The 13590-nt window shown below is 52.8% G+C and overlaps 1 protein-coding gene across 8 annotated transcripts in view; it reads left to right on the forward strand.

Moving 5' to 3' along the window:
• The window catches only part of SPTBN4 (spectrin beta, non-erythrocytic 4), a 71237-nt gene that overhangs the window by 29621 nt on the left and 28026 nt on the right, over positions 1 to 13590 (forward strand). For 6 of the 8 annotated variants that reach the window (XR_009348888.1, XM_059153194.1, XM_059153193.1 and 3 more), the window contains 4 exons: positions 2654 to 3404; positions 4837 to 5039; positions 8713 to 8803; positions 12604 to 12750. Coding sequence is in view for 7 of the 8 variants with exons in the window: in XM_059153194.1 (XP_059009177.1) it covers positions 2654 to 3404; positions 4837 to 5039; positions 8713 to 8803; positions 12604 to 12750 (1192 nt within the window). In the remaining variant the exon portion in view is untranslated. Of the gene's footprint in view, positions 1 to 2653; positions 3405 to 4836; positions 5040 to 8712; positions 8804 to 10397; positions 10524 to 10557; positions 10716 to 12603; positions 12751 to 13590 lie in introns of those variants that run through there. The other 2 variants (XM_059153195.1, XM_059153196.1) reach the window with 2 other exon arrangements.

Genomic DNA, 13590 nt, shown 5'->3' on the forward strand with positions numbered 1-13590 from the left:
CACATATTATTAAGTACTCCCTGAAATGGACATTATGCCCATTTCCCAGATGAGGAAACTGTGGATCAGAAGGAAATGATTTGCCCAAGGCTACATGGTCAATCTGGCCAAAGCAGAACTTGAACTTGGGTCCTTTTTTTTTTTCTTTTTTTAAGATTTTATTTATTTATTTATGTGTCAGAAAGAGAGAGAGTGCACGCACGAGTGCACACACACAAGTAGGCAGAGTGGCAGGCAGAGACAGAGAAGCAGGCTCCCTGCTGAGCAAGGAGCCCAATTGGGGACTTGATCTTAGGACGATGGGATCATGACCTGAGCTGAAGGCAGTGGCCCAACCAACTGAGCCACCCAGGCATCCCTTTTTTTCCTTTTTTTAAAAAATATTTTATTTATTTATTTGACAGACCAAAGATCACAAGTAGGCAGAGAGGCAGGCAGAGAGAGAGGGGGAAAGAGGCTCCCTCCTGAGCAGAGAGCCCGATGCGGGGCTCATCCCAGGACCCAGAGATCATGACCTGAGCCAAAGGCAGAGGCTTAACCCACTGAGCCACCTAGGTGCCCCTCTTTTCTTTTTTTTAAGAGAGAGAGAGCATGAGACAGGGTTAAGGGAGAGAGAGAATCTTAAGCAGGCTCCGTCCCCAGCACAGAGCCCAGTGCAGGGCTCAATCCATCACCCTGACACCATGACCTGAGCCAAAATCAAGAGTGACACGCTTAACCATCTGAACCACCCAGGTGCTCCTGAACTTGGGTTCTTCTGATTTCAGAGTCCTAATCTCTGCCCTGTGGTATGTCCATTCTAGAGGGTACAGAGAGACAGTGAACAAATAAACTAATAAATGAACAAGATCCTTAGAGAAGTCTTGTGACCTGATAAAACATAACCAGGGGCCTGGAGGTGATTTTAGATCTTGTGGTCAGCCATGACATTTTTTTTTAAGATTTTATTTATTTATTTGTCAGAGAGAGAGTGAGCGAGAGCAAGCACAGGCAGACAGAGTGGAAGGCAGAGTCAGAGGGAGAAGCAGGCTCCCTGCGGAGCAAGGAGCCGGATGTGGGACTCGATCCCAGGATGCTGGGATCATGACCTGAGCCAAAGGCAGCTGCTTAACCAACTGAGCCACCCAGGCGTCCCAGCCATGACATTTTGAGCAGGGCCCTCAAAGGGGATGAGAAGGAGCCAGCCACACACAGGAAGGGACTGGAGAGTACAGAGCATTACAGGCAGGGAGCACAGCTGAGGCAGAAAAGAGTTTGATATGCTCCCCCAAATTGTTCCCAATCAATAATAGTAGCACACAAGTTCTGTTTGACCCACTTCCTAAATCATAACTCATTGGACTCTCACAACACCCACGAGGTAGGTGCTGTGCTATGATCGCATTCATTTTACTGATAGAGAAACTGTGGCACAGGGAGTATTACTTACCAAAGGGCAGACAGTTCAGCTTTGACTCCAGGCAGTCCAGCTTGGACCACACACAGCCTATGAAGGGAAACTGAGAACCAGAAAAGTATCATCACTTGCCTGAGGGCACAGAGCAATACATAATTTTTTCCCCCATTAACTTATTTTGCTATAGAATACGTTTGCCTTTCCGCGGTTTGATCCTCAGCCCCTGGATCATGGGACATGCTCAGTTTCTATTTGCCGGACCCAGTATCATATCTGTTGTTGTAAGCCAGCATGTCTTACACTCTGGGCTCAACATCCCTCTTAAAAACTGTTAGGAACCCCAAAGAGCTTGTTTTTGTGGGTTGTATCTATCAATATTTACTATGTTGTAAACTGATACTGAGAAATGTAAAACTATTAAGTCATTTTAACCCACTGAGCCACCTAGGCGCCCTATTAAATCATTTTAAAATCACAATCAAGGGGTTTCTGGGTGGCTCAGTGGTTAAGCATTTGCCTTCGGCTCAGGTCATGATCCCAGGGTCCTGGGATCAAGTCTGGCATTGGGCTCCCTGCTCATTGGGAAGCCTGCTTCTCCCTTTTCCATTCCCCCTGCTGTGTTTCCTCTCTCGCTGTCGCTCTCTGTCAAATAAATAAAATCTTTTTTAAAAATCATAATCATATACCTGGCTAGATAAGATTTAATACATATATGCCTTCCTGAAAAAAAATAGAAATAAAAAAATAAAATCACAATCATAAACCCAGGATGTTCATGTCACTAATGTTTTTGGTGTGTTTTTTTTTTAAATGAAAAATAACTACTTTTCAACACAAAAAATATAGTGAGAAGAGTGGCTTTGTGTTGCATTTTTGCAGATCTCTTTGCTCTCTGGTTGAGAAGGCAGCTGAGCTCTGGGGTGTGCTCCTGCGTTCATTCTTGGCCAAGCTACCTCTGAGAATTACACTGGACTCTGGGGACAGAATAGGAGAGAAAAGGCAAATAGCATCTTAGCACTATTATAAAGATGGGTTTGACCTAGCTCAGATTACATTTTGAGAACTGCTGCTCTAAGCAAGTGTGCCTTGTAGGGTTTTATTTTACACAGGCAGAAGTCGGGGTTCTGCGAGATAAAGTGACTTTCCAAAGTCACACAGTGGCCGGGTTCTATCCCAGGTCCGTGGGTCCCCCAGGCCCGGGAGGAGTCCCCGTCCTCAACAAGCCGCCCTTCTTACCCTCCTCCCCGCCACGGTCAGGTGGAACCGCATCGTGGAGCTGGTGGAACAGCGCAAAGAGGAAATGAGCGCCGTACTGCTGGTGGAGAACCACGTGTTGGAGGTGGCCGAAGTGCGCGCCCAGGTGCGCGAGAAGCGGAGGGCGGTGGACAGCGCGCCCAGAGCGGGCGGCGCCCTGCAGTGGCGCCTGAGCGGCCTGGAGGCGGCCCTACAAGCGCTGGAGCCCCGCCAGGCGGCCCTCCAGGAGGAGGCCGCCCTGCTGGCCGTGCGCTTCCCGGCCCAGGCGGCGCGGCTGCACCAGGGTGCGGAAGAACTGAACGCTGAGTGGGGCGCGCTGGCCAGCGCGGCTCAGGCGTGCGGCGAGGCGGTGGCCGCGGCTGCGCGCCTGCAGCGATTTCTGCACGACCTGGATGCTTTCTTGGACTGGCTGGTGCGCGCCCAGGAGGCGGCGGGCGGCGTCGAGGGGCCCCTGCCCAGTAGCCTGGAAGAGGCGGATGCGCTGCTGGCTCGCCACGCTGCGCTCAAGGAGGAAGTGGACCAGCGCGAGGAGGACTACGCGCGCATCGTGGCAGCCAGCGAGGCGCTGCTGGCGGCGGATGGCGCCGAGCTGGGTCCAGGCCTGGCGCTCGACGAGTGGTTCCCACATCTGGAACTTGGCTGGCACAAGCTGCTCGGCTTGTGGGAGGCACGCAGGGAGGCCCTGGTGCAGGCACACGTCTACCAGCTCTTTCTGCGCGACCTGCGCCAGGCTTGCGCGGTGCTCCACAACCAGGTGGCCGCCTCGGGGTTCGCGCGGTGGGGGCTTGAGGCTGCGGGGGCTCGCAGCGACAGGGAGATGTACGGAGCGGTGTTTGCAGTGGTCACTGGGTTCGTGGCTCCGAGGTCCGTGGGCATGGAGAGGGTATCTGGGACGGATGGCTGGTTTGTGGATCAGCCAGTGTGAACACGTGCAGGCGTGTGCGTAAGGATTTGAGGATTATGATGGGCAGACTGGTGTGTTATCCCAGGCGGCTGGCTGACAGCTTGTGGGCTATCCCAAGTGAGTAAAGCTCTTGGATACACATTGCAGTGACTTCTCTGGGTTTGTGAATTGTCTGGAAGGAAATAAGATCGCCAGGTTGATTGGTGATGGTTAAAGGACTTCAAAGATCTTGAGGTGGATGATGGAGAATCAAGATTATGGAAATAGGTAATTCAGGCTCAGAGGTCATCCAGATTCGCAGTTGATTGTGGATTATGTGGTTGTGGGTGCCTAAATGAGCAGATAATCTTACCTTTGGGGAAAGCAATTTGCATGCTTTCTGCAGAGGGGAACCAACTATGTTTGGTTTAAGAAGTCAAGCAAGGTGCTGTGGGTATCTGGGAACAGCTGATCTGGCTGGAGGTCATTCTGGGTTGGAAAGCAAGTTTGAGGATTTGGACAAGGTAGAACATCCTGTTCTCAGATTGTCCAAGAGTACCCACAAGCTTTAGACATCATTTTAGAAAGAGTGACCACCTATGCTGGTTATCTCAGAGAAAGCTCACCCAGATTGAGGATTATCTGGGGGGACAGACAGGGAGCCCCTGGAATTCTGAGGCTACTAAAGATGGGAGCAGAGGGGGCCTTAAGAGAACCTCTCCGAACCCCCTGTTTTACCAGTTAGAAAACTAACCTGAGAGGGAAAGAACTTCCTTGAGGTCACCCAGCACCCAGTTCAGACTTCATGGATTAACTAAATCTTTACGGAATGCCTCCTCTGTGCCAGGAACTAGTCTTAGGAAACAAAACACAAAATCCCACCTTCATGCAGTTGGCCTTCTAGTGTGTGTGTGTGTGTGTAGGGGGGAGAAGAGGATGAAGAAGTAAATGCATACAAACATAATCATGTTGGGTGTATGCAATGAAAAATAATAAAGCAGGATGAGGAGATCTGGCTGGGGTGGAGGGTGGTATTTTTGGGCAGATGGTAAGAGACCTGAAGAAAGTGAAGGAGCCAAGCTGGGGGGATATCTGGAGGGAGGGACCGCCAGGCAGAGGGCCTGGCATGGCCAAAAGCCTGGAGGTGGGCACCTGCCTGGCAGGTTCGAAGCTAGAGCATGGTGAGCAAGGTGGGGAAGACAGAGGGAGGTGGCACGCCAGGCTGGCAGCGTCTCCCAAGTCCTGGAACTGAGCAGGGCTGACCTGAGCACCACCCCTCCCTCTCCCCCTCCCCTCTCCCCAGGAGATGGCACTGTCGGGTCCAGAGCTCCCGGGCACCGTGGAGACAGTGGAGGAGGCGCTCAAGAGACACCGGGATTTTCTCACCACAATGGAGCTGAACCAGCAAAAGATGCAGGTGGCCGTGCAGGCGGCCGAGGGCCTCCTGAGACAGGGCAACATCTACGGGGAGCAGGCCCAGGAGGCTGTGACCCGGCTGCTGGAGAAGTAGGTCCCTGGTTGGGGGCACAGGGGAGGGAGGGAGCGGTCAGTGCTCGTCACCTCTCCATCTGCATTTCCGCTTCTCTGCCTGCTCTCCAGTGTCCCTTTAATTCCATGCTGTCTTAGATTTGATGTAACTTGATGTTTTGTGAAAAGGTGACTAACTGGTGGTGGGAAACCCTTTTTGGGATATACAGGGAAGTTTTTCTGCCAAGCCAGCCCTCAGCCCCGCATAGCTGGACAGGTGGTGAAAATGTGACCTTCTTTTCTTAGATGCCCACCCCCTGCTGTGCTGGTCCCCAGATCCAGCAGCTAAAGCCCAGACACAGGTTCTGTTCTAGCTTTCCAGACGGGATGCTGCGCCCTGGTGTGCTGGGTTTTCAGAAACGGTGACTGAGCTCCTCGGGCAGGCCCCAGAGGCCCCATTCCCTTGGAAGCACACACAGCGCGTGCGTTTCTGTGTCCGTTTCAAGCCTCCTTCGCATGTTACAGCCACCATCTGTCTCACCACTGCCCTATCTCTTGTCTGTCCTTGCACTAATTAGGCAAAGACATTTACTGAATAGCCACTGTGTGCCAGGCACTCTTCTAGGCTCTGAGCAAAACACTAATGCCTACTGGCCTCCCTTCCCAAATCCCAGCCCTCAAGTAGAGCCTCTCAAAGGGTCTCTTCCAGGCCGATTTCTATCATCATCGCTGTTTCTGACTCTTGGGGTGAGTCAACGACAGCCCAATGCCCCTCTTTCTATCCTTCCATCCTGATGGAAAACATGCCTGGTCTTTCCACTACCATCCACAGCCCGGAGACCCCAGCCCTTCCTCTGTCTGGGGCTCAGGGGTCCTTTTCCCCTAAATTCATCTGGGACAAGGCTGGAATTTTCTAAGGGGAACTTTCATGGGGAGTCTGGTCCTGAGGGTGTAAACTTGTGAGCTGGGGCTCCCAGTGCCAGGCCTAGACCTGTCCTTCCTTTACTTTTCTTTAAAATGAAGATTTTATTTATTTATTTATTTGAGAGAGAGTGAGAAAGAGAAAGAGCATGAGCAGGGGGAGGGACAGAGGGAGAAGCTGACTCCCTGCTGAGCAGGGAGCCCTGATGTGGGGCTCGATCCCAGGATCCCAGGATCATGACCCGAGCCGAAAGCAGACACTTAACCCACTGAGCCCCCCAGGTGCCCTACCCCACATTTCTTGAATACCTGCTGTATGCCAGGCTCTGCAGAATGAAGAGGTGAAGCCTGGGGGACTGCTCGTTCTGTGACTCCTCTTCCTTCCTTCCTATCCTGTCATTAATTGCTCCTTTCATTTTATTATTTATTCAGCTAATTAAACAGGTAGTGAGTCCATCCCCTGTTCCAGGTCCTGTGGGGGCCAATTTTGGGTATGCAGCAGTGACCAGGACAGCACACGATTCCTGCCCTCACAGAGCTCACATGCTGTCTGACAAGGACGGCCTGGAATGGTCAGGACTAAGATGGAAGAAATACAGGGGGTTGTCGGAGCCTCGAGGGGGGCATCTGCCCTAAGCTTGTGCTGGGTGAGGCTGGGAACACAGCAGGAACAGAGACAGTCCCAATCCCTGCCCCCTTCACTCCCAGGCCGCAGTTTGTCTGTCTAGAGACAGGGTTTCTTACCCTCTGGAAGTCAAAAAACATGCATTCGCTGGAGGCTGCAGCTCAGATGCTAGTCCCAGCTCTACCCCTCAACCCTGGAGATTGAGGGCCAGTCACTTAGTCCCTCCACATGTCTCCCCTGTCCTGGAACCTGGCCCCTTCCTGTGTGTGAAGTGCTCTTCTTTGCAGTCTAGGGGCTCAGTTAGGGGAACTGACTTACCCAAGGTCACAGCCAGGAAGTGACCCAGCCTGGATATGAAGGATGTGACCACTGTTGTTTTCTTACCCTCTGTCCTCCAGGAAAAGAGGGATTTTCCTCATTCCTAGGACTAATGCTTGCAAGTTGGCTGGTAAAGACCTGGAGGGATTATGTCAGTTCAATTTCAGAGGCATTTCCTATTTCCTGGCTCCTGAGCTGAGTCTGGGCAGAAGGGAATTAGTATTTTGCTTGTTTGTCTCTGGCTTGTCCTGTTCCTCCTTCCAGCTGTGCCCCTGGTGTTTGGTGACCTCTCTCCCTCTTTGCCTCCATTTATCTGTATATCTCTGTGTCTCCATTTCCTTCCATGCCTCTCCCTGTTTTTCTCTCCCTCCATCTGCCTCTCTCGGACTCTGTACTCTCTTCTGCTCTTTTCTCTGTCTTTCCAAACACTTTACCTTAGCTTCTGTCATCTCTTTCCCTCTGCCTAATGTCTCATTCATTCATTCATTCATTCATCCATTTGTTCATTCAAGAAATGTATACTGAGCACCTGATATGTGCAAGGCTCTTTATCTAGGCATTGAGGATACATCTGTGACCAAAACAGACAGAGATTCCTGCCCTGGTGGAATGGCATCCTAGTGGGGAAGACAGACAAGACAAATAAGTAACATATAGCACTGCTAAGTGCGAGAGAAAATTAAAGAAGAAAAGAAAGCCAGAAAGTGTTGGAGAGCGATCAGGAGGGACCTTGCTAAGAAGGTGGTATTTAAGTAGATGATGGGAGGCGGGAAGAGCTTTCCCAGCTGTGGGAGCAGCCAGTGCCAAGGTCCTGAGGTGGGAATGGCTTGTTCAAGGCAAAGGAAAATGGGATGTCCCCAGCCCCCTCCACCAGGACTCTTGGGCACTTTGTACTGTGGGCAGGAGGCCAGGCTGCCTGGGGCTGTGGTCTCTGCTGGCTCCGGGGTGGCGGGGCTTGGGTCCAGCTGGGCCAGTTCACTCAGGCCAAAGGTCTGACCCTGCTTGCCAGTGCACCTGCCCACCCTCTTTGCCCATGTCCTACTCTCTTCCCTTTCTCCAGCTCTGCTGTACCCTCCCATCTGGCTAGCTGTGTTTTACCAGTATCATCTTGCCACCTCTCTGCCTTTTCCTCTCCCTGATGTCCCCCACTCCCCCCGAATCTGTCACTTTCCCTCCATCTGGTTTCTTCTCTCTCTCTCCTTGTCTACTGCTCTTGGTCTCTCTGTCTGTCTGGCACTACCCTGATGCATTTCTTTCTTATTTTTTTCTCTCCCTAGGTTTCATTCTCTTTGTCTGTCTGGGGGTCTCTATCAATCACTTCCTCTTGAGGTCTGTTTCTCCTTGTCTTTGGTCCTGTGTCTGTCTGTTTATCTGTCTCTCTGCAGGCCTCTGCACCTCTCTCTCTCTCTCTTTCTCTCTCTCTGAGTCTGTCTCCCCCTCCTGTTCTTTCTTTCTCTCTAGGTGTCTCTTGATTTCTAAGTTACTGTCTCTTGGTATCGCTACTCTGCAAATCTCTTATCTCTCTGGGCTTGTGTCTCTCCATCACTCTTTCTCAGTGTCTGTATTTTTTCCAGGTCTCTGTCTGTCTCTCCCATTCTCTCTCTCTTTCTCTCTCTCTCTCTTGCCCTCTCTGGCTCCCTCTGCCCCTCTCTGGCTCATCCCTGGTTCTGCCCTCACCAATGTGTCTTTCCCTTTCCCCTCATCCCCACCTTACTTTCTCCTCTTCCTCACTGTTACATATGCCCCCGGTTCCTAGCTCTGACAAGCCCAATGCCCGCACAGCCCTCCACCAGTGTCCTCCCACCCCCACCCCCAGGCTTGCCCCAGCCCCTCTCTCCCCATCCCCAGGAGCCAAGAAAACCAACTACGGGCCCAGCAATGGATGCAGAAGCTACACGACCAACTTGGGCTGCAGCATTTCCTCCGAGACTGTCATGAGGTAGGATATCCAGCTGTGCGGGGCCAATGACTTCTTTCCTAGGGAGGGAAGTGCTCCAGGGCTGAGGCTCCTGGGGCGGGGACGCCCCGTCTAAGTGGGTCGTGGAGCGATGTTCACTCGGAGCCGCCAGGAGGCGCGCGGGTTCCAGCCTCAGTGCGCAAGCTCCGCACCCCCCACCTCCTGTCGCGCCGCGGGAAGAGGGAGGGGCCCTGGGCGCCCCTGGCAACGGCGCGCGTTCACGCCTACGGGTCCCGCGGGAACGCGCGGTGATCTCACCTTTCTCTCAGGAGATTTGTGAGAACCGTCTTGCTGGGGAGAGTATTGGGAGACGGGCAGGGTCGGCGTGGGTAGACCAGCTGCCCAGAGCGCAAATTCGGTTAGAGACGGTCCAGAAACAAGGCCTCACCCTTTTAAAAGTGTCTAGGAATCAAGCTTTACCCCTTTAGAGATGACCTACACATCTGGAAGGATCTCCCCAAATCCTGAGGTGGCTCAGGATTTCTTCCCCATTAGAGACGGTTCAGGAGGCATGCTACACCCCCGCCCCCCACCTTTCCCCTGCATTCAATAGAAGCTGTTCTGGACCACATAAAAGAGCGTCCCATTAGAGATGGCCCAGTGAACATTTTCGTAACCCCCAGAGATATACCGGCCTCATCTGTCTACCCAGGATCATCACTACCCCCCTTCATAACAATCCAGTGTCTAAGTTTCCCCCAAACAAAGATGACTCAGAAACAGGTCACAGGGCACCTGGGTGGCTCAGTGGTTGAGCCGCTGCCTTCGGCTCAGGTCATGATCTCAGGGTCCTGGGATCGAGTCCCGCATCGGGCTCTCTGCTCAGCAGGGAGCCTGCTTCCCTTCCTCTCTCTCTCTCTGCCTGCCTCTCTGCCTACTTGTGATTTCTCTCTGTCAAATAAATAAATAAAATCTTTAAAAAAAAAAAAAAAAGAAAAAGAAACAGGTCACAATTCCTCCTATTAAAGATGGTTTGACACCCTCCATGGTGACCCGCCACGGGAAATGGTTCTCTCCACATATGAAATGGACAAGGGCCTCCATACCGCCCACCTGCACATAACTCAAGTCCATTAGAGATGGGTCTGAGACTCAAGTCCACTAGAGAGAGGCCTAGGAACACCCTGTCTCCCTCCTTCCCAATGGAGATTATTCTGGCAATCCCATTTTGTAAGTCCATCTGGCAGAACACCTTATGAGATGTTCTAGGACCCCTCCCATATCCAGTATCTATATCCCTGAGATAGCCAGGAATCTGAGTCCCTTCTCATTAGAGATGGTTTAGGAGTCCACTCCATCCCGTACTTCACAAAGCTGAGGTAGCCCAGGTCCCAGGGCCCCCCTCCCTCCTGCCCTTCCATTAGGTCCAGGAGCTCCTTCTCCCTCCTGTGAGATTGTTCTGGACCAAGTAGCAATAATCAGAGATGGCGCAGAACCACCCCCCACCCCCCATGTTTTAGGGAGGTGCTGAATCCTCCTTCACTACCCGCCCCCGCCAGCTGAGGCTGGGCAAGGAGGCGGGCACGGAGGCAGGCAGGGGGCGCGCGCGGGCGGGCGCGCTGCCGCGGCGCGGGGGCGGGGGCGGGGGCGCGCGTCCGCGAGAGTCTCAGCGGTCGCCACCGCTGCTGCCACCGCCGTCGCAGTGGAGGGGCGAGAGCCCGCCCGCCGCAGGGACGCTCCGCCAACGCCGCTGCCAGTTCAGGTCCCCAGGGCGCCCAGAGGAGGGGGCTGACGCGCGTCCCCGCCGAGGCGTGCGGTGGAGGGGGCTCGAGCTCGTGCTCGCCGCCGAGGCCGCGGAAAGGAGGGGCGCGGACGGCGCGGGGGCGGGCCGGACCTGCGCAAGGACCCCAGCCCTGGGGAGGGGCTGCGAAGCTGGGAGCTGTCCGCGGTGCTGGTGCGGGCGGGACTGAGGGGACAGGTCCCAGGGGAGGGAAGCGGAAAAGGGGGACTTCTGAGGCTACTCTGGAGGTAGTCTGGATTTGCCAGGGGATTTAGGGAGGTCTCACCCTCTCTCGGGGGCTCTCCTCTGGGTAACGGGGGATCTGATATTTTGCCCCGGGGCTGGGGGCTCTCAACCTTTTGAGGGGTATCTTCCTTGGTTCTTGCGCGATCTGTATTAGGTTTAAATGATGGGAGCGAATCACTTTAGCAGGGGTCTGCTTTGGGCGGTGAGGGACTTGGATCTGTTCTGGGTTTGGAGGCTCCGATTTTGAGGACTGTTTCCTTGGTTGTTCAGGACTCTAGCTTTGCCCTCGGTGATGGGGGTCAGTCACTTTGGGGGTACTTTACCTTGATGACGAAGTACCGTCTCCTTTAGGGGTACTTTACCTTGATGACGAAGTGCCGTCTCCTTTAGGGGCTTTGCCTTCACTGTGCGCTGTGGCTGCCATTGGCGAGCTCTTCCCTGTATGTCAGAAATCTGTGAATTGAGTTGGAGGGTTCAGCATTTGACTTGGCTCATGTGTGTGTGTGTGTGTGTGTGCGCGCGCGCTTGTGTGTATGACGGAGTCTGCAGCTGACCTGGACCCCTAGGGAGCACATGCTCCAGGGACACAGGGTGGGGTTTGGCCCGCTCAGGATTTGTCCTTGGTTATGACTGCATTTGCCTCTCAGATCGAGCTAGAGTCTTTTTTTTTTTCTTTCTTTCTTTTCTTTTTTTTTTTTTTTTTTTTCCAGGAGGGAAGAAGAGGATCTTGTGACTTGGTTGGGGGGGGGGGGAGGGGGAGGAGCAAAATGTCCCAGGTGCTAGGTTTGGTCATGAGTGGGTGGGGAGATTCTGGCTTGGGGGACAAGTCTTGAGGGGGGCTCAGAAGGCAACCTTGTGATTGGTCCTGCTCAGGACAATAAGGGGGGGCTATCCTGTGCTTGCATTTTGGATGACTGTTTTTCCTGACCAGTGGGGGAAATAGAACTGGCTTTAGTTTGGGAAGGGGGCTGGCATAGGCAGGTTCTGTCTGATCCTGTTGAGGAGTCTGGGGCTAGATTTGGGGTTGGCTCGTTTGAGGAGTCAGAAAGTGGCCCTGTTGCTTACATTTGGGAGGTTGGCTTTGGCTGGGGGCTAGAACTAGTCATGGTTTGGGGACTGCAGTCTTGGAGTCCCAGGGCTGAACATGGAAAGTCTTGTGGGCTCATTAGGGAAGCTGGATATGGGTTGTGGGGGATGGGTTTACCCCAGATCGGAGGGTTGGTTTGGAGGGAGTTAGACTAGGCTGTAGTTGGGAAGTTGTTTAGGGGTTCAACTTGCCATACTGGGAGGTTAGCACTAGATAGGGGCTTCATTTGATACCCTTGGGAATGGTTTGAGAATCTTGAATTGGTCCTTATTGGAGGTGGCTAAGACTAGATGGAAGGGTCAAAGTGTTGCTGTTGGGAAAATGGCACGGGAGGCAGGGGCTAAATTGGAAGTTAGCTAAATTAGCTGGAGATCTAGTTTTGGAGGGTTGATTTGTCCCTGGGAGGGAGGAGGCTGACTGGCCCAGAAGCTGTACCTTTGGGGGCTTATGAGGAGTTGAGAAGGGCAGCCCTGAGGATGCCTCAGGGGCAACTAAGAGATTGGGCATTCTGGGTAATACCCATCCATCCTCCACCCCCTAGGGGAAAGCCTGAATGCCTCCCTCCACCCCCCAACAAAGATAGTACTTGTAAAGCTTCTTCCATCCCTTCCTTCCAACCTCCCCCTAAATCTAGCAGCCTAAGCTTTGAATCTGGGATGTTCTGGAATGGATAGGTGTATTGTGCCAGGCTGGGGGAATTAGCTGTGCTCCTCTCCCTGTCCTGCACAGCTGGATGGCTGGATCCATGAGAAAATGCTAATGGCGCGGGATGGCACGAGGGAAGACGGCCACAAGCTGCATAAGAGATGGCTCCGGCACCAGGCATTCATGGCCGAGCTGGCTCAGAATAAGGAGTGGCTGGAGAAGATCGAGAGGGTGAGGATGTAGAGCGTCCCTCTGCCCTTGTCAGGTGCTGGAGGACTCCAGGGCACCCACATCTCAGTTCCAGAACCCACCACTGCTGTCCTGCCCTTCCTACCCCTCTGAACCCTTAACAGATCATTTCCACATCTGCTTCTCGCCATGGGGCTGTGAGCAATTCTTGTAACCTCTTTGAGCTTCAGTTTTTCCATCTGTAAAATGGCTCGCATCTCTTCTGCATGGTGCTCATACCCATCTGGTTGTTAAATATTTTACCCTTCCTCTAAACTCCCCCACTCCACATGGAGGACCTAGGCTGGAAGGTCAAGTAGATAGGCTGGAGCCATCCTGGGAGACCCAGGGTTAATGTGAACTATGGATTCGTCCAACCCTGGGTTTTAATTGTGTCTATGCCTCTTACCAGCCTTGGAGAACTATGCTAACCTCTTTGAGCCACAGTTTGCTCTGCTTTAAAAATAAGGAAATAGGGGTGCCTGGCTGGTTCAGTCAGAAGAGCATTTGACTCTTGATCTTGGGGTTGTACTCACAATTTACTTAAATAAATAAAACTTTAAAGAAAGAAAATTAGATAAGAAAACAATGAACATTGCTACTTCTATGGGCTCTTAAGTCATACATATAAAGTCCTTAATACAAGGCCAGGCACCTAGGAATGTAATTGGTATGGTATTGTTATTTTTAATGTGTACTGTACCATATGTAGCTCTAGACCACCAAGGAGTTTGACTTGAGTCTTGGAGGAACCCAGCCTCAACCCCCAAAACTGATCCCTACTCTTGTTGGAGCCGTAGACTTACAGCCTTGAGTACCTCCACTCTCCTGACTTAAAGGGGA

This window comes from Mustela lutreola, chromosome 16 (assembly GCF_030435805.1).
Source record: "Mustela lutreola isolate mMusLut2 chromosome 16, mMusLut2.pri, whole genome shotgun sequence".
Lineage (NCBI taxonomy): Eukaryota > Metazoa > Chordata > Mammalia > Carnivora > Mustelidae > Mustela > Mustela lutreola.